This window comes from Hypanus sabinus, chromosome 11 (genome assembly GCF_030144855.1).
Source record: "Hypanus sabinus isolate sHypSab1 chromosome 11, sHypSab1.hap1, whole genome shotgun sequence".
In the NCBI taxonomy this organism is placed as follows: domain Eukaryota; kingdom Metazoa; phylum Chordata; class Chondrichthyes; order Myliobatiformes; family Dasyatidae; genus Hypanus; species Hypanus sabinus.
The window spans coordinates 110,914,896-110,933,804 of record NC_082716.1 but is presented as its reverse complement, the minus strand read 5'-3'; the positions used below and the strand labels follow the sequence as shown (position 1 = coordinate 110,933,804).

Here is an 18,909-nt window from a genome sequence, read left to right as displayed (position 1 = left end):
TCTAGTTGGAGGCGTTGATCAGCTTCTCATTTCCGTGCTTGAGGGTGAACGAGGTCTTTTTCTAATGTCTGTCAAGTTACCAGCTGTACCTCCAGACTCTCTGACCTCCAGCGATGCCAAATGTCTGCAAGCTTTGGGTGTGTTTGGGTGTATATTCTGATAAAGACATCTGTTCTGTTTGGACTGACCTGGCTGTTCTTGAAGTTCTGCTTGTAAACTCTGTACCCAACCAATCGTTCCACTCCTGTAGGTCCCTTTATCAGCACTTCCTTGCAAATGCTTTAGGCTGGAGAAATTTGTGTTTGGGTTGGGTCAATTCGGGGTTAACCATGTTCAGGTTCTGAGATGGGTCCTGGTGAGGTTGAATCCTAGTAACACCCTGGTCCTGGTCTTGTTCAGGGTTAGAGTCATTGAGCACTACTGAAAGAGGCCCTTCAATCCTATTCCATGCTGAACTCTCATTCTGCCTAGTCCCATTGATCACGCCTGGACCATAGCCCTCCATATTCTTCCATCTATGTACATCCAAATTTCTTTGAAATGTTGGAATCGAACCCATATACACCACTGGCAACTCGTTACACAGTTGTACGAACTGCAAAGTGAAGTAGTTCCTCCTTTAGGTTTCACCTTTCACCATTAACCTATGACCTCTTGAACAACTCCACCCAATCTCAGTAGAAAGCCTGCAAGTGTTAATCTACTCTATACCCCTCATAGTTTTGTATACCAAAATCCTGTTGTAAGTCTTGGGTCCTGTCTGGGTTGATTGCAATGGGGATAGTGGATTGTGCCTGGGTTGACAAGGTTTGGGTTGGGCTCAGCTCCTGCTCTATGATATGCTGCTGCTTTGTAAAATAAGAATAAATAATAATAAAAATTTGAATTACAAAAGATTATCAGCTGGAACTGCGCTCTAGTTTAAAGTTGACCCATTCATCTTGTCAACTTTCTGTGTGCGCAGACAACAGTTTCATCAACCCCCAACTCCAGAAGATCTTTGAGCGTGTGCGACAGAGTGCAGACTTCATGCCCACTTGGCAGATGATGGTGAGTGTGGTGAGACCAGCTCCTTAAACAAATTTATTCAGAATCACTTTTATTATCACCGATATATGTCATAAAATTTGGTGTTTTGTGGCAGCAGTGCTTGCAATACATAATAATGTGCTATAAATTACCAAAAGAGCTATAAATATATGGAAAATTATCTAGTGCTTTCTCGGCAATGATGACGATTAAACTCTTGGGCTTCCAGCCGGGTACTAGTATTGATTTTAACCAATGTTTTAATGACAAACTCCGCTATCTTCATCAGGGATGATGCCTAGGCAGTGGTGTCATCCATCCCTCCTGATTGGTTAGACCTCATCTAATCAGGTTTTGGCTGTCTCAACTTGTTTGCAATTTGTACAATTGAATTCCAGTTCTTACTTAGAGTGAGACCTTCATCTTTGTTAAAATCCCTTTTTTCTAGTTTTATTTCAATGGCTTCCTTCACCAGGTGGTCCCAAAAGCCATTGGCATGGCTCAGTAGTTTTGTGCCATTGAAGTCAGGCCTATGGCCTTTGCAAATGCAATGTTCTGCTATCACATTTCTATTATCACCATCACATCTCCTAACGTAGTGTGTTCTTTCTACTTTGATTAACTGTGCGAAAGCTATTTCGGACCTGGGGAGTCTCCACGAGGAAATAAGGGGATTATTCCTAATATTCCTACAGAATAGCTACAAGGTGAAGGAAAATAATTGTGCCCTTAAAAAGGCCAATGGAAAAATCAGGAAGCCTAACAATGAGGAGGAATCCGTCACTATCACATGTCTTCCCTGTATTTCCATGGTTTCCGGAAGGATCACCAGGACCCTGAAGAAATACCAGATTAATATCCTCCACAAACCCGTAAGGAAGCTCAGGTCACAGCTTATGTCGGTCAGAGATGAACTCAGGGCGGCTGGCGTTTACAGGATTCCCTGTGAATGCGCAGCAGCGTATATCGGCCAAACAGGGCACACGGTAGAAATGCGTGTCAAGGAGCACAGGAGGTGTATCTGTTTGGGTTTCCTGGAGAAATCGCCAGTAGCAAAACGTTGCATTCACAATGGCAATAGGTTTGACTTTAGCACAAAACTACTGTGCTGCACCAATGCCTTTTGGGACCACCTGGTGAAAGAAGCCATTGAAATAAAACTAGAAAAAAGAATTTTCACAAAGACAAAGGTCTTGCCCCAAGTAAGAACTGGAATTCGATGTCAGCATAAACCTGATTGGAAGAGGACTAACCAATCAGGAGGGACAAATGATGGAGGTATATATACCACCAGTCTAGACATGCCTAGGCATCATCCCTGATGAAGATGGCAGAGTTTGTCATTGAAATGTCCGTTAAAATCAATACCTATACCTGGCTGGAAACCCGAGAAGAGTTTATTCATGAAAAACATATATTAATATTTCATTTATACCTCATTGAAACCTATTGAATGTTGAAAGTATCAATAGTGTGGATGTGGAGAGGGTGTTTCCTATGGTGGAGGACCAGAGGACATAGCCTCAGAATGGATGGACATCAATTTAGGACAAAGGTGAGGAATTTCTTTTGCCAGAGAGTGGTGAATCTGTGGAATTTATTGCCACAATTGGTTGTAGAAGCCAAGTTATCGGTTATATTTGAGGCAGAGGTTGATAGATTTTTCATTGGTCAGAGCATGAAAGGTTACGGGGAGTTTGGGCTGTGAGGAAAATAGATCAGCCATAATGAAATCGCCTAATTCTGCTCCTATATTTTATGCACTTATGGTCTTATAGACAAAAAACTTACTAGTTCACAGAGCAGCTTCTCATTCCCCTGCCCTCCACAACAATCTATAGCTAAAAACAGTACATTCTTTCACTGTCAACCTTGTAAAATTTGACCAATGCTTCCGACTAGCTACTCCCAAAGCTTTGAAATCCTCTGTAACTGGGTTTCCCAACAATTCTTTTTGCCTTGGACCAATGTCATTAACAGAGGGGTCAGTGGACTGCAGGTTGCGACTCTTGATCTATAAGAATTCCTTCATATTCTGACCATTAAAAGCATTTGAAAAAGTTTTAAAGAGGAAATATTGTGATGGGAGAGGTTTGGGAGAGAGCTGAGTGGGTCATTTACAGGCTTTAAGGAACTATCCCCAAACAAAGGAACTGGTTGGTTCACAGCTTGGTATGGAAACACCAATGACCAAGAAAGGAAAAGCTTATGAAAAGTGGTGGATACAGCCTAGTCCATCACAAAAAAAGCCCTACCCGCAACTGAGCACATCCACAAAGAATGCTGCCACAAAAAAGCAGCATCCAACATCAAAGGCTCAGGCCATTCTCTCTTCTCACTGTTGCCATTGGATAGGAGGTACAGAAGGTTTGGGTCCCACACCACCAGGTTCAGGAATAGTTATTACCCCACAACCATCAGGCTCCTGAACCAGTGTGGATAACTTCACTCACCACAATGAGCCTCAGGTCCCACACCACCAGGTTCAGGAACAGGTATTACCCCACAACCATCAGGCTCCTGAACCAGTGTGGCTAACTTCACTCACCACAATGAGCCTCAGGTCCCACACCACCAGGTTCAGGAACAGTTATTACCCCACAACCATCAGGCTCCTGAACCAGTTTGGATAACTTCACTCACCACAATGAGCCTCAGGTCCCACACCACCAGGTTCAGGAACAGTTATTACCCCACAACCATCAGGCTCCTGAACCAGTGTGGATAACTTCACTCACCACAATGACCCTCAGGTCCCACACCACCAGGTTCAGGAACAGTTATTACCCCACAACCATCAGGCTTCTGAACCGGCGTGGATAACTTCACTCACCACAATTCTAAACTGATACTACAGCCTATTGACTCACTTTCAAAGATTGTACAACTCATATTCGAAGTATTTATTTATTAATGTTATTAACCCCAGACAAGGTGTAGCACCTGATTAGCCCATCCCCCACCCACAATCAGGGTCACGTGAAGCCAGGGGAGCAGCTGGTGGGTGGTCGCATATTTTTCAAATAATAAATTTACTTTGAACTTAGAATGTGGAACAGAGATGACCCATGTAGCCCCAGACCAATCGTTGAATAAGATGGAGTCTTGGCTTCACAGTCTAAATCATTATGATTTTGCACTTTATTGTTTACCTGTTCTGCACGTTTTAGTAGCTGTTACCTTTAATTCTGCATCGTTACTGTTTTATATTGTTTTACCTCAATTCACTGTAATGATTAAATATTCACTCAGTGGCCACTTTATTAGGTACACCTGTTCATTAGTACAGATATATAATCAGCCAATCAACCATTCAAAGAAAAACAACACCCCCATGCACAAATAACAACTTGCACAAACGGCAACAAGAACATTAATCTCCACACGCAAAGAAGAAATCACACAAACAGCAACAAGAAAGAATGAGCTAAAACACAGACTATAAAACATAAAATCAAACAAGCAAGTAAAAGGGGGAGAGAGATTGTCACACACAGATACCTTCCTCTGTCAGCAGCAAGCTAGAGGCTGGTAGACGGAATTCTGTTCTACACTCGCCTCGATGTTTTCAATCTTTCTCAATGCTTTACTCTGCGAGAAATGGAGTCACTCATGGTCTCTAAGCTTCTTGGCCTCGATCTGCTCACCACCTGGAACCCTCAACCATATGATCAGAGGATGTGCTGGGGCATCAACATAGCATGCCCGCATCAACATGTACAAAAGCTGAATGATCTCAGCAGGTCAGGCAGCATTCGTTGAAATGAGCAGTCTGTTGTGGCAGACAGAGCGGAGGTGCTCGACGAAGATTGGGGGACCTTGTATTGTTCGAGGAATCCGGAGGAAAACCATATGGTCATAGGGAGAACTCCTTACAGAGAACTTTAATCAGTGACTGCTGGCATTTTAAAACGTTATGCTAGCCACGATGCTACTATGCCACAGTTACATTTTAGCTTTTAGTCTACTCTCATTTCACTGCCGTTTCTAGGGTGCAGGCTATGGTGTTTCACTTACAACCTCTTCTCCTAAATTACATGTCTTCCTGTCTTTAAAATAAGGTGGATTCTGGTTAATTGGGACACATTGGGACCAGTAAATTTTGGCCCAGTTTAGTGGCTGCCCCAATTAGATGAAGTGAAGTAGTTGAAAGACAAACAAAAAGACAAACTACTGTTTAACTGAGTAACAAATTATGTACTTAAATGAAATGCAGAACAAATTAGAACACTACCAATACTACTACTCATCATCAATCATGGTGATCATGATTGTTCTTGGCAAATTTTTATACAGAAGTGGTTTGCCATTGCTGCCTTCTGGGGCAGTGTCTTTGCAATACCCTTCAGAGGTAGTCTCCCTGGCGTCAGTGGTAGCATAACCAAGACTTGTGATATGTATCAGCTACTGGTACGACCATCCACCACCTGCTCCCATGGCTTCATGTGACCCTGATTTATGCGGGGAGGGAGCTAAACAGGTGCTACACCTTGACCAAGGGTGACCTGCAGACTAGAAGAGGGAAGGAGCGTCTTACACCTCCTTTGGGAGTGAGACGGTGGTGGTTAGGCCGAGAGCCGATTGCACTCATTCTTTGAGATGGTCATCTCCATGGCGCTGAGGCTATGAAGACTGCCCCGGTTGCTGTGCTCTGTGACTGCTAATATAAACTGAAAAGCAAGGCTTTGGGCCTACTCATGGCTGTGGATCTGAGGATTCATTTTTGGTTCAGAATGTTGTTGTTCATTTCAATTGTATGATTTGTGATTTGAGCCTCGGCCTCGGCCTCAGTTCATCGTACAGCAGAGCTCACACACACAAAGCCTGAAGCTGGCTGTAGCCTCGGCCTCAGTTCATCGTACAGCAGAGCTCACACACACAAAGCCTGGAGCTGGCCATAGCCTCGGCCTCAGTTCATCGTTCAGCAGAGCGCACACACACAAAGCCTGGAGCTGGCCGTAGCCTCGGCCTCGGCCTCAGTTCATCGTACAGCAGAGCTCACACACACAAAGCCTGGAGCCGGCCGTAGCCTCGGCCTCAGTTCATCGTACAGCAGAGCACACACACACAAAGCCTGGAGCTGGCCGTAGCCTCGGCCTCAGTTCATCGTACAGCAGAGCGCACACACACAAAGCCTGGAGCCGGCCGTAGCCTCGGCCTCAGTTCATCGTACAGCAGAGTGCACACACACAAAGCCTGGAGCTGGCCGTAGCCTCGGCCTCAGTTCATCGTACAGCAGAGCTCACACACACAAAGCCTGGAGCTGGCTGTAGCCTCGGCCTCAGTTCATCGTACAGCAGAGCTCACACACACAAAGCCTGGAGCTGGCCATAGCCTCGGCCTCAGTTCATCGTACAGCAGAGTGCACACACACAAAGCCTGGAGCTGGCCGTAGCCTCGGCCTCAGTTCATGGTACAGCAGAGCTCACACACACAAAGCCTGGAGCTGGCCATAGCCTCGGCCTCAGTTCATCGTACAGCAGAGTGCACACACACAAAGCCTGGAGCTGGCCGTAGCCTCGGCCTCAGTTCATCGTACAGCAGAGCTCACACACACAAAGCCTGGAGCTGGCCGTAGCCTCGGCCTCAGTTCATCGTACAGCAGAGCTCACACACACAAAGCCTGGAGCCGGCCGTAGCCTCGGCCTCAGTTCATCGTACAGCAGAGCTCACACACACAAAGCCTGGAGCCGGCCGTAGCCTCGGCCTCAGTTCATCGTACAGCAGAGCGCACACACACAAAGCCTGGAGCTGGCCGTAGCCTCGGCCTCAGTTCATCGTACAGCAGAGCGCACACACACAAAGCCTGGAGCTGGCCGTAGCCTCTGCACTGTGGAGAGCAGAGTAATGTCGTAGAGCAGCGAGCTGTAACAGCTCCTGATACCTGACCTTTTTGATCCATCCAGCCTGGTGTTTAAACTGGATGCATTCTGACTGGAAACTAAATAGAATACAAAGTAAAAAGGATAGTTACAAACTTTATATGAAGGATTATTAGAGTCCCAAATTCGCCCCAAATCAACCATGCTGTTTACCATGCAGATTCTATTTACCCCTGTTTAGCCCATAATCCTCAATTTTCCTATCCATATACTTGTCCAAATGTCTTTTTGTTATTGTTCCTTCCCCAAACACCTCTCTGGCAGTTTGTTCCATATGCACATCACCCTTGCATGAAGTTATGCCCTGGGGTTCCTTCCACCTCTCACTTTAAATCCATGCCCTACATTTTTTAAGTTCCTCTCTGGGGAAAGTGTGTGTATTCATGAAGAGAAAAGGCTGTGTGCGTTCACCCTATCTGTGCCCGTCCTGATTTTATAACCCTCTATCAGTCCCTGAGGTGTCAAGGGATAGAGCCCTAGCCTACCGAACCTCCCCTTAGAGCTCAGACCCTCGAGTCCTGGCAGCAGTCTCATAAATCATCCAGTAATCATTCAGTAGTGCCAAGATAGAAGTTTTTGGCTATTTAGACAAATGAGCCTGTTCTTCTGTTCATGACTGTTATCTATGTGGGTTATGAGCAAAGGGAAAATGGCTAGATTTGCTTAGCACTTTAGTGCAAGCGTGTTTATTAGGTGCATCAAAAATCAAACTTAGAAAAATGAGTGGAAATGGTAAAAAGAAAACTGCCAATATTTACCAGAGAACACAATAATAGCCCATACTACTTGCGCCCAACATGAACTCCTGGCAAAAATGAGAACAAGAAACTAGAACACATCTTGGCTGAATGTCATTTCCAGTACACAAATGTAAAGGGGAATGAACTAGTTGTTACTCCAGATCCAATGCAGTGCAAAAAAACCCAAAAAGATAATGGACACCAACAATAATTAAAGGAAACACAATAAATATAAATAGTGAAGATAGCTTATATACATGAACAGTATGTCCATAAAGCAGCGCTAGGCACAGGAGTGTCTACAGGTGGCTGTGACAGGAAGTGGTACTTCGTTGGATCAGACCTCTTTCGGTGTATAATCAGATATTTATCTGCTGTTCAGTAGACCTTCAACTGTGAGTTCTGCTGTAGTCTCCCTCCTGCTTCCAGCACCTTGCTCTGGGAAAAGTCAATTTGGGAAGAAGGGAGACTGCAGGAACAGTCACTAGGAAATGTCAAACTGGTCAGGTAATGACTAGTGAACTGAACTAACCTCTTTAATATTCCTTTCTCAGAGAGTCCTAGAAGCGGAGTTGGGCCCAAACTGGCGCGACAAGTTGGCAGTGTTTGAGGAGAAACCGTTTGCCGCTGCTTCAATTGGACAAGTACATCATGGAGAACTGAAGGATGGTCGAGAGGTAGCCATTAAGATCCAGGTACTTCCATTTCCCTTGCTGTGAGTCCAACTCTCATTTGGATGATGAGATTCTCTTCCATCTCTTCAAAGTACATCTATGTCACCATATACAACCCTGAGATTCATTTTCTTGTGGGCATATCCAATTAATCTATAAAATAATCATCCCAACATAATCAATGAAAAACCGCAGCTAGGGCGTTCAATCGGAGTGCAGAAGACAGCAAACTGTGCAAATACAAAAAGTAGAAATAATAATAAGAAATAGATAAGCAATAAATATTGAAAGCATAAGATGGAGAGACCTTGAAAGTGAATCTATGGTTTGTGGTAGTATTTCAGAGATAGTGTCATGTCTGTAGAAAAAGGAGAAGTCTTGGAGGGATTGTCTACTGAGTCTCTGTGGGTGGAAGTTAGGAACAGGAAGGGGTCAATAACTCCACAGGGTGTTTTTTAGACTACTGGATAGTAACGGATATCGAGGAGCAGATAGGAAAACAGATTATGGAAGGTTGTAATAATAACAGGGTTGTCGTGGGAGATTTTAATTTCCCAGATATGGATTGGCATCTCCTGAGAGAAAGGGGTAGATTTTGTTAGGTGTGTTCAGGAAGGTTTCCTGACACAATATGTAGATAAGCCTACAAGAGGAGAGGCTGTAATTGATCTGGTATTGGGAAATGAACCTGGTCAGGTGTCAGGTCTCTCAGTGGGAGAGCATTTTGGAGACAGTGATCACAATTCTGTCCCCTTCACCATATCATTGGAGAGGGATAGGAACAGATGAGTTAGGAAAGCGTTTAATTGGAGTAAGGGGAAATATGAAGCTATCAGGCAGGAACTTGGAAGCATAAATTGTGAACAGATATTCTCAGGGAAATGTACGGCAGAAATGTGGCAAATGTTCAGAGGGTATTTGTGTGGTGTTCTGCACAGGTACGTTCCAATGAGACAGGGAAGGGACGGTAGGGTACAGGAACCATGGTGTACAAAGGCTGTTGAAAATCTAGTCAAGAAGAAAAGAAAAGCTTATAAAAAGTTCAAAAAACGAGGTAAAGATAGAGATCGAGAAGATTATAAGGCTAGTAGGAAGGAGCCATGAGAAGACCTTGGCAAGCAGGTTAAAGGAAAACCCCAAGGCATTCTACAAGTATGTGAAGAGCAAGAGGATAAGACATGACAAAATAAGACCAATCAAGTGTGACAGTGGAAAAGTGTGTATGGAACTAAAGGAGATGGTGGAGGTAGCTAATGAATACTTTGCTTCAGTATTCACTATGGAAAAGGACTTTGGCGATTGTAGGGATGACTTACAGTGAATTAAAAAACTTGAGCATATAGACATTAAGAAGAAGGATGTGCTGGAGCTTTTAGAAAGCATCAAGTTGGATAAGTCACTGGGACTGGACAAGATGTACCCCAGGCTACTGTGGGAGGTGAGGGAGGTGATTGCTGACCCTCTGGCAATAATCTTTGTTTCATCAATGGGGACGGAAGAGGTCCTGGAGGATTGGAGGATTGCAGATGTTGTTCCCTTATTTGAGAAAGGGAGTAGATTTAGTCCTGGAAATTAAGGACCAGTGAGTCTTACTTCACTGAGAGACAGGGTTTATGAACATTTGGAGAGACATAATGTAATTAGGAATACTCAGCATGGCTTTGTGAAAGTCAGGTCGTGCCTTACGAGCCTGGTTGAATTTTTTGAGGATGTGATTAACAGCATTGATGAAGGTAGAGCAGTAGATGTAGTGTATATGGATTTCAGCAAGGCATTTGCTAAGTTACCCCATGCAAGGCTTATTGAGAAAGTAAGGAGGCATGGGATCCAGGGGACATTGTTTTGTGGATCTGAATTGGCTTGCCCACAGAAGGCAAAGAGTGGTTGTTGACAGGTCATATTTCGCATGGAGGTCGGTCACCAGTGGAGTGCCTCGGGGATCTGTTCTGGGACCCTTTCTCTTTGTGATTTTTATAAATGACCTGGATGAGGAAGTGGAGGGATGGGTTAGTAAGTTTGCTGATGACACAAAAGTTGGGGGTGTTGTGGATAGTGTGGAGGGCTGTCAGAGGTTACAGCAGGACATTGATAGGATAGAAAACTGCACTGAGAAGTGGCAGATGGAGTTCAACCCAGAAAAGTGTGAGGTGGTTCATTTTGGTAGGTCAAATATGATGGCAGAATATAGTATTAATGGTAAGACTCTTGGCAGTGTGGAGGATCAGCGGGATCTTGGGGTCAGTATACATTGGACACTCAAAGCTGCTGCGCAGGTTGACTGTGGTTAAGAAGGCATATGGTGCATTGGTCTTCATCAACCGTGGGATTGAGTTTAAGAGCTGAGAGGTAATGTTGCAGTTGTTTAGGACCCTGGTCAGATCCCACCTGGAGTACTGTGCTCAGTCCTAATCACCTCACCGCAGGAAGGATGTGGAAACTATAGATAGGGTGTAGAGGAGAGTTACAAGGATGTTGACTGGATTTGGGAGCATGACTTATGAGAATAGGTTGAATGAACTTGACCTTTTCTCCTTGGAGCAGTGGAGGATGAGAGGTGTCCTGATAGAGGTGTATAAGATGATGAGAAGCATTGATCATATGGATAATCAGAGGCATTTTCCTAGGGCTGAAATGGCTAACACGAGAGAGCACAGGGCACAGTTTTAAGGTGCTTAGGTACAGAGGGGATGTTGGGGTAAGTTTTTTACACAGAGAATGGTGAGTGTGTGGAATGGGCTACTGGCGATTGTGGTGGAGGTGGATGCTATAGGATCTTTTAAGAGACTCCTGGAGGTACGTGGAGCTTAGAAAAATAGAAGGCTATGAGCAATCCTGGGTGATTTCTAAAGTAAGTACATGTTTGGCACAGCATTAGGGTCCAAAGGACCTGTATTGTGCTGTAGGTTTTCTATGTTTCTATGTTTCAATGATGGGCAGGTGAAGTTAAATGAAGTTATCCCATTTGGTTCAAGAGTCTGATGATTGAAGGGTAGTAACTGTTCCTGAACATGATGCATTTTTCTGCAAGTTTTGTTGGCTTATGAGTGCCTGAGATCCCAAGAGCGATTGCGTCTGGATTTTACTATGTAGTAAGGTCACTCATGGCAGTAAGGTCAAGGGGGAGGTTCCAGACAAAGAGTGATCCAACCAAGACCTCAATGGTGGAGCTGGCGGAAGATGATGACACATCACAATGGCTGTGAATGCAGAGGAGGGCTTCAGCATTGAAGGGTCCTGAGTCATCTTGCATTCCATGCCACTGGACGTTGACCCCGATCTGACAAGGACTGAGTTGCGGTGGGAGTCAAGAGGCTCTTGTACCTTCTTCCTGATGGTAACAGTGAGAAGAGAGCGCATCTTAGTGGTGTGGATCCTTGATAATGGATGCTGCTGTTTTGTGCTGTTTTGTGCTGTTTCACGTAGATGTGCTCAGTGGTTGGGAGGGTTGTACTCATGAAGGACTGGGCTGAATCCACTACCTCTTGTAGGATTCTTTTGTTCAAGGGTATTGGTGTTTCCATTCCAGGTTGTGATGTAGCCAGTCAATATACTCTCCACCACACATATATAGAAGTTTGTCAGAGTTTTAGATAACATGCCGAATCTGCACAAACTCCTAAGGAAGTAGAGGCGATGCCATGCTCAAGTCAAGTCATTTGTAATCATGTTTACACGGACAGGCCCAGGACAGGTCCTCTGAAAGCATAACACCAAGGAATTTGATGTCCACCTCTGGCCCTCCAGAGAGGACTAGCTGATGGACTGCCGGTTTTCTCCTCCTGGAGTCAATGATCAGCTCCTCGGTCTTGCTGATGTTGAGCAGCAGACTGTTGTTGTGGCACCACTCAGCCAGGTTTTCAATCTCCCTCTTGTGTGCTGATTCATCATCACCTTTGATTCAGCCTGTTGTAAGCAAACTTAAAAATGACATTGGAGCTGTGCTTAGCCACACAGTCAGAAGTGTAAAGTGAGTAGAGCATGGGCTGAACACACAGCCTTGTGGTACACCTGTGCTGATGGAGATCATGGAGGGGATCTTGTTGTCAACCTGAACTGATCAGGGTCTACAGGTAAGGAAATTCAGAATCCAATTGCACAGGTATTGAGGCCAAAGTCTTGGAGCATATTGATTAATTTTTATTGGTGTGCTAAGTAGACAGATCACCAGGGCCCTCATCGACCAGGATTTCACACACAAAATGCTGGAAGAACTCAGCAGTTCAGGCAGCATCTATGGAGAGAAATAATCTATGGAGGTTTTGCCCAAACTATCAGGAGCCTGATAGTTACAGGGTAATAACTGTTCCTGAATGTGGTGGTGGGGAACCTAAGGCTCCTGTATCTCCTGCAAGATGGTAGTAATGAGAAGAGAGCATCACTGGATGCTGGAGGTCATTGACAATGGTTGGTGCTCCTTGTATGTGTGCTCAGTAATGGAGAGGGTTTTATCTGTGATAGACTGGGCTCCATCCACTGTAGACTTTTCTGTTTCTGGGCATTACTGTTTCCATACCAGGCCATGAAATAACCAGTTAGCATATCCTTTACTGTGTATCAGTAGAAGTTTGCCAAAGTTTTAGATGGCATGCGAAATTTGCGTAAACTTCTAAGGAAGTACTGGCACTGTCATGCCGCCTTTGTGATGGCACTACCTGCCGGCACAAGTGAGTGCACTTCAGCTGATATAACACCACTGAGCGAAATTCCGGGAGGACAGACAAACTTGTGTCCAAAGTACGGACCGATGCCAGCCTATGAACTGTATTGGATCAACTGAGAGAATGTGGCAAGTGTACGTGTGGCTGAACGATCGCGCAATGAATTGACTTGTCCTACACGTGGAGGGCTTGCGTGCTGGTTTTCAAGTATGCACGCTTTTGGATGGACAAGGCCTGGTTTGTCGCTCCTACACTGTAAGTTGCCCAGCAGGCACCATTACTAACGTGACTCAGTAAAATGTTTAATTCTACTACTCCCTTGTCGTTTTTGCTCCGTGTAGACAAGCAGCCCAGAGGCTCCTTTGTCCCACAAGACTTGTGACTGGGCAGGTGATGTTACGTCATGGAGGGTGACTTCTTGGTCCTGAAAGCAGTTTGAATTGCTCTCCAACATAAATAAACACGTTAACAAAAGCTTTTTTTTGTGTGGAGCATGGAGCCAAGATTTTTCTTTATGAACCCATATTACGACCAGTGGTGACTGTGTAGGGAAACGTCTTCCAGAGGAAGTGTGAGGTGCTCCTTCCTTCTGCCAGCCTGCAGGTCACTCTTGGGAAGGGTGTAGCACCTGCTTAGCCTCCACCCACCCTTAGGGTCACATGAAGCCATGTGAGGAGGAGGTGGTGGATGGTCGTATGAGCAGGTATCACAAGCTCTGGTTATGTGACCACTGACACCAGGCAGACAATCTCTGAAGAGTATTGATAATGGCTGGGGTCACCGTCTCGTAAAGACACTGCCCAGAAAAAGTCAATGGCCAACCACTTCTGTAGAAAAATTTGTCCGTAACAATCATGGTCATGAGATCATGATCGCCCACGTCCTACAACATGGCACATAATGATGATTACAACCATGGGTTTGCTGGACACTTCCAACTCCTGCCGCAGCTTTCTGACCCATGAACACAAGACATTGGCGTGGCACAGTAACAGGGCACTGCGTTGATGGTAAGGATTTAATGCCTGCTGCTGTTTGTAAGGAGTTTGTATGTTCTCCCCATGACCATGTGTGTTTCCTCTGGGCGCTCTGGTTTCCTCCCACAGTCCAAAGACATACAGGTTAGGGTTAGTAAGTTGTGAGTAAGTTACGTTGGCGTCAGAAGCACGGTGACACTTGTGGGCTGCCCCCAGCACGGCCTCACACTGTGTTGATTGTTGACACAAACCATGTATTTTACAGTATTTTTCAATGTATGCTTGACAAATAAAGCTAATGTCTTTTCATCTTTCACCCTTAACCAATGACCTCTAGTAGTAATCCAACCTAACCTCAGTGAAAAAGCCTGCTTGCACTTACACTATCTGTACCCATCAGAACTTTGTTAATACGTCAATCAAAAGGTCTTGGACCAGAGAGCACAGCCTCAGAATTTTTGGGACAAGGTCCTGATAGCCCAATATATGTGTGACCAATGAAGCTAATTTTTTATCTTTAAAAAAAGTCTTGCTTTGATTCACTGAAGAAGAGTACAGTTGCCTTTGAGCTAGGAGACCAAAAATATGCTCATTTACAGTTGTCTTTGAGCTAGGACAGCGAAAACATGCTAATTTATTGTGCTTGTTCTGTTTTGTCAGTATCCAGGGATAGCTCAAAGCATCAAGAGTGACGTTGAGAACCTCCTGTCTGTGCTGAAGATGAGCATCCCCATGCCTGAAGGTACAATAGAAATGGCGAAACCCTTTCACCTGCTCGTTGTTCATTCCGATGCGTCACTGCCTCTTTTCCCACCCCTGTAGGTTTGTTTGCTGAGAGTGCCATCGTGGTACTGAGACGTGAGCTGGAATGGGAGTGCGACTACATTCGGGAGGCTACCTGTGCCAAGAGATTCAGGTACAACCAACCATCACTCCACGACGGAGCCTTCACTTTAATTAATTCATTAAAAAACAAGGCACTTTGCTAGCGAGTAATCAGGCAGACGTTGGATCTGTGGAGGCCAAGTCATTGGGAATATCTATAGCAGAGGTTGATAGGTTCTTGATTAATCAGGACATCAAAGATTACAGGTGAAGGGGGTTGAAAAGGATAATAACCATGTGAGAAAGGCAGAGTAGACAAGATGGGCTGAATGGTTCAATGGTTCCATCTAATATCAGAGAGTTTAAACAGTATACACCTTGAAATTCTTACTCTTCACAGAAATCTACAAAACAGAAGAAAAACCCCAAAGAATGAATGGCAGGAAAATGTTAGAACCCCAAAGCCTCACCTCCTCCTCCCATCACACAAGCAGCAGCAAAGCATCAATGCTCTGCCCTCTCCCCACCTGCTTCAGCGAAAAGCATCAGCCCTCCCTCCCTCCACCACCCACCATGCAAGGGATAGCAAAGCTGACAAAGTTCATCAAAAACTACTGTTCACCTCAACAGTTTGAGATGCCTTGGGCTCCCTCTCTCAAGGGAGAGAGACTTATCACTCCTGTCACAGCGAGAGGGAGACCAACAGCTGGCTGCTTCGATGCCATAGTCTGCAGCATCGCTTATTTCGACAACAGTTTACACTGTTTTCTCAATGTCCTGATCTCCCACCATGCGTCAGTCAGTAACACCGGCGTGCAATCAGTTCGTCCATAGGCCACAGGGCCACACCCCAAAGGTGCCAGTCTTCTAGGCCACCCCTGGAGGTATCGAATTCACTCGTCTGCTTGGCGAGCTCCAAGAATGGGAGACCACCACTGTGAAAAAGTGCAATTTGAGGGCAGCTGTGCATCACAGACTCTAACAGGACCCCAGCCACCTTGAAAAGGGGGGAAAAAAGAGACATTAGAAGAATTATAAACTGTTTCACTGATGGACTGACACAAGTCTCCCACTGGCACCATCTTTAGCTCCTCCAAAAATGGCCTAATTCTACTCTAATGTTTTATGGTCTTATGATGATAGTTAGCCATGGACAGAGATATTGGAACACGTGAGCATAAGTTTGGTCCAATGGATTAGATTATTCTATTCAAATTCAGTTTTGTTTATTTATCACATCAAGGAATCAAAGTACATTCACCATCAAAGTATAGATACAGAATACAACTCTGAAATTTGTCCTCCCGCAGGCAGCCACAAAATAATGCACCATGGAACCCGTCAAGAAAATGTCAAACACCCAACCCGCAGAAAAAGACAACAAACAGCGCATCAAACCAGCGGTATTCAGTTTAGTTCAGTTCAGTGCCATGCTGCTAACCAATGCCGGCCGTAGAACCATTCTTTGCTGAAGCACCCCAGTCTGCATCGATCAAACTGCTCAAAAATAGCAAACTAAAGAGTAACCAGAATCCTGGATCATGTGCAACATAAATCCTGAAGTTCCCCAAATGAGTTCACAGCCTCTGATCAATCCTAGCAATGTAGATCCAGCACTTCCCTCTGATGGCAGCTGACGAGAGGAGGTGAAGATCGGTCAAACGCAGATGGACAGTGTTGAACGCCCACCTGTCCTCTGCTCTCATCTCATCAACCTTGCTTAACACTCAATCAGAGAGAAGTAATGGAGTTGATCATGGGCTCGCACCCTCGACTCCTTAGTCACAGAAGCAATTGAGTCGATCATTGGCTCACGTCCTTGACGCCTCAATTGGAGAGAAGCAATTGAGTCGATCATTGGCTCACGTCCTTGACGCCTCAATTGGAGAGAAGCAATTGAGTCGATCATTGGCTCACGTCCTTGACGCCTCAGTTGGAGAGAAGCAATTGAGTCGATCATTGGCTCACGTCCTTGACGCCTCAGTTGGAGAGAAGCAATTGAGTCGATCATTGGCTCACGTCCTTGACGCCTCAGTTGGAGAGAAGCAATTGAGTCGATCATTGGCTCACGTCCTTGACGCCTCAGTTGGAGAGAAGCAACGGAGCCAATCAATGATACCAGGCACAATCCACTGAAAACCTTACTGAACTCCCAGATCACAAAGCACCAGATCAATTAATTGGCCCAAAAACACATCATCAAAATGTCAACCACAGGTGCCAATTAGTAGTAGAATCATATTTGAAAGTGTATTTAATAAAACATTAACTGAAATCCATCTTTTTCATTAACAACCAAACGAATTTAGTGCTGGGACAGCCCACAATACTTAGCAACATCAACAGCAAGATGCAACAAAATACCAACAGCAAAACTTCCTTCCTCCCAGTGACACACTCAGACAGTCCTCGACCACAGGACGGGCCACCAGCGTGCTTCCAGCCTCCAGTGGACTTAGTGGAGGGAGAGGCTGAAAGATGTCTTAGAGTAGTGGTTGCCAACCAGTCGATCGTGATTGACTGGTCGATCTTTGAGACTTTCCCAGTAGATCTCGGCAAAAAAAAAGAAAAATAAATACACAAATACTGTTGTAATGTGAGCATTATAAAAATAAGTGATACTAATTAGGGTAATGGTAATATAGCAATACTCCCGCTAAGGAAACTGTCTGTAAAGAGAGGTTGTTTCTGGGGTTGTGGAGCTTTACTTCTGTTTTTTCTGCCCGGTGCTTACCTAGACAAATGACAATAGAGTTCGATTGGCGTTTTGGGGAGTTAAACGTCATGAAAGATATCACTGCATTTATTTCAAACCCATTTCTGCTGATCGATATAGAACAGAGAGCAACCAAATTCCAGCAAGTATTTGGTGTGCCAAGTGATACTGAAGTGGAAATAATTGATTTGCAAAATGACATTGAGCTTAGAGCAAGATGAAGGGACAGTGACTTTTGGGGGCTTATCAGCAGGGAGAAGTTCCCTCATCTCACCACATGTGCACTAAAAGTCAGTGCCTACTCCGGGTCAACTTATCTGTGTGAAATTGCATTTTCACAGATGAAAATTATTGAGTATAAGTATAGGAGCTGTCTTACTGACAGACACCTCACAGACTGTCTCAGACTGGCTGTCTGGAGTTATGAGCCAAATTTCAGGGAACTAGCAGGAAATATTCAGCCCCAGTCATCACACTGAGTGCAACAGTCAATTCTTATTCATTTATTTTTCATGTTGAAATAAAATTAAACAATGAAACTTAGAATTAAAGGTATGAAGTATTGTAATATTCTTAAAGAAAGACAGCTATGACCTGTTTGATTTGCTAGTTACTGTGTTTTCTTGGTTGAATTATTTAGAAAGTTTGACAAAAACATATTATGTAATTCAAATACAATTAGCTCAAGTAAAAGGCCTAAAGTTGGAAGTACAATCTGAGCTGTTTTTTCTCTTAAACGATTTAGTAGGTCGATCTTGCCTTTCACTAAGGCCGAGGTAGGGGATCTTGGGCTTAAAAAGGTTGGTGACCTCTATCTTAGAACTTGGGTTAGCAACTGAAGGCAAGCCCACCACAGATACAATGAAAATCAGGTTTAATATCACTGGCGTATCTTGTGAAATTTGTTGTGAATTACAGTAGTGAGGTAATGTTCATGGATACATTGTCCATTCAGAAATCGCTGTTCCTGAATTGTTGAGTATGTGCCTTCAGGCTTCTGTACCCTCCTCCCTGAAGATAGCAATGAGAAGAGGGTATATCCTGGGTGGTGGCGGTCATTAATGATGGACACTGCCTTTTTGAAGCACTGTTGGATGCTGGGGAGGCTAGTGCCCATGATGGAGCTGACTGAGTTTACAACTTTCTGGAACTTACTTTGATCCTGTGCAGTAGCCCCATCTCTCCCCCACCCCATACCAGATGGTGATGCAGCCAGTTAGAATGCTTCACACAGTACATCTGCAGAAATTTGCAAGTGTCTTTGATGACATACCAAATCTCCTCAAACTCCTAATAAAATATATAGCCACTGTCGTGCCTTCTGTGTAACTACATTGATATGTTGGGGCCAGGATCCTCAGAGACATTGACACCCAGGAACTTGATTAAATTCTGAAAGTAGCGTAAG

The 18,909-nt window shown here is 44.6% G+C and overlaps 1 protein-coding gene across 3 annotated transcripts in view; it reads left to right on the top strand.

Moving 5' to 3' along the window:
* Positions 1-18,909, top strand: part of LOC132402281 (atypical kinase COQ8B, mitochondrial-like) — a 59,480-nt gene that overhangs the window by 35,112 nt on the left and 5,459 nt on the right. For 2 of the 3 annotated variants that reach the window (XM_059985127.1, XM_059985126.1), the window contains exons 7-11: positions 965-1,050; positions 8,206-8,346; positions 14,621-14,702; positions 14,783-14,876; positions 16,096-16,188. In XM_059985127.1, the coding sequence (XP_059841110.1) occupies positions 965-1,050; positions 8,206-8,346; positions 14,621-14,702; positions 14,783-14,876; positions 16,096-16,188 (496 nt within the window). The remainder of the gene's footprint in view (positions 1-964; positions 1,051-8,205; positions 8,347-14,620; positions 14,703-14,782; positions 14,877-16,095; positions 16,189-18,909) is intronic. The other variant, XM_059985128.1, reaches the window with a different exon arrangement.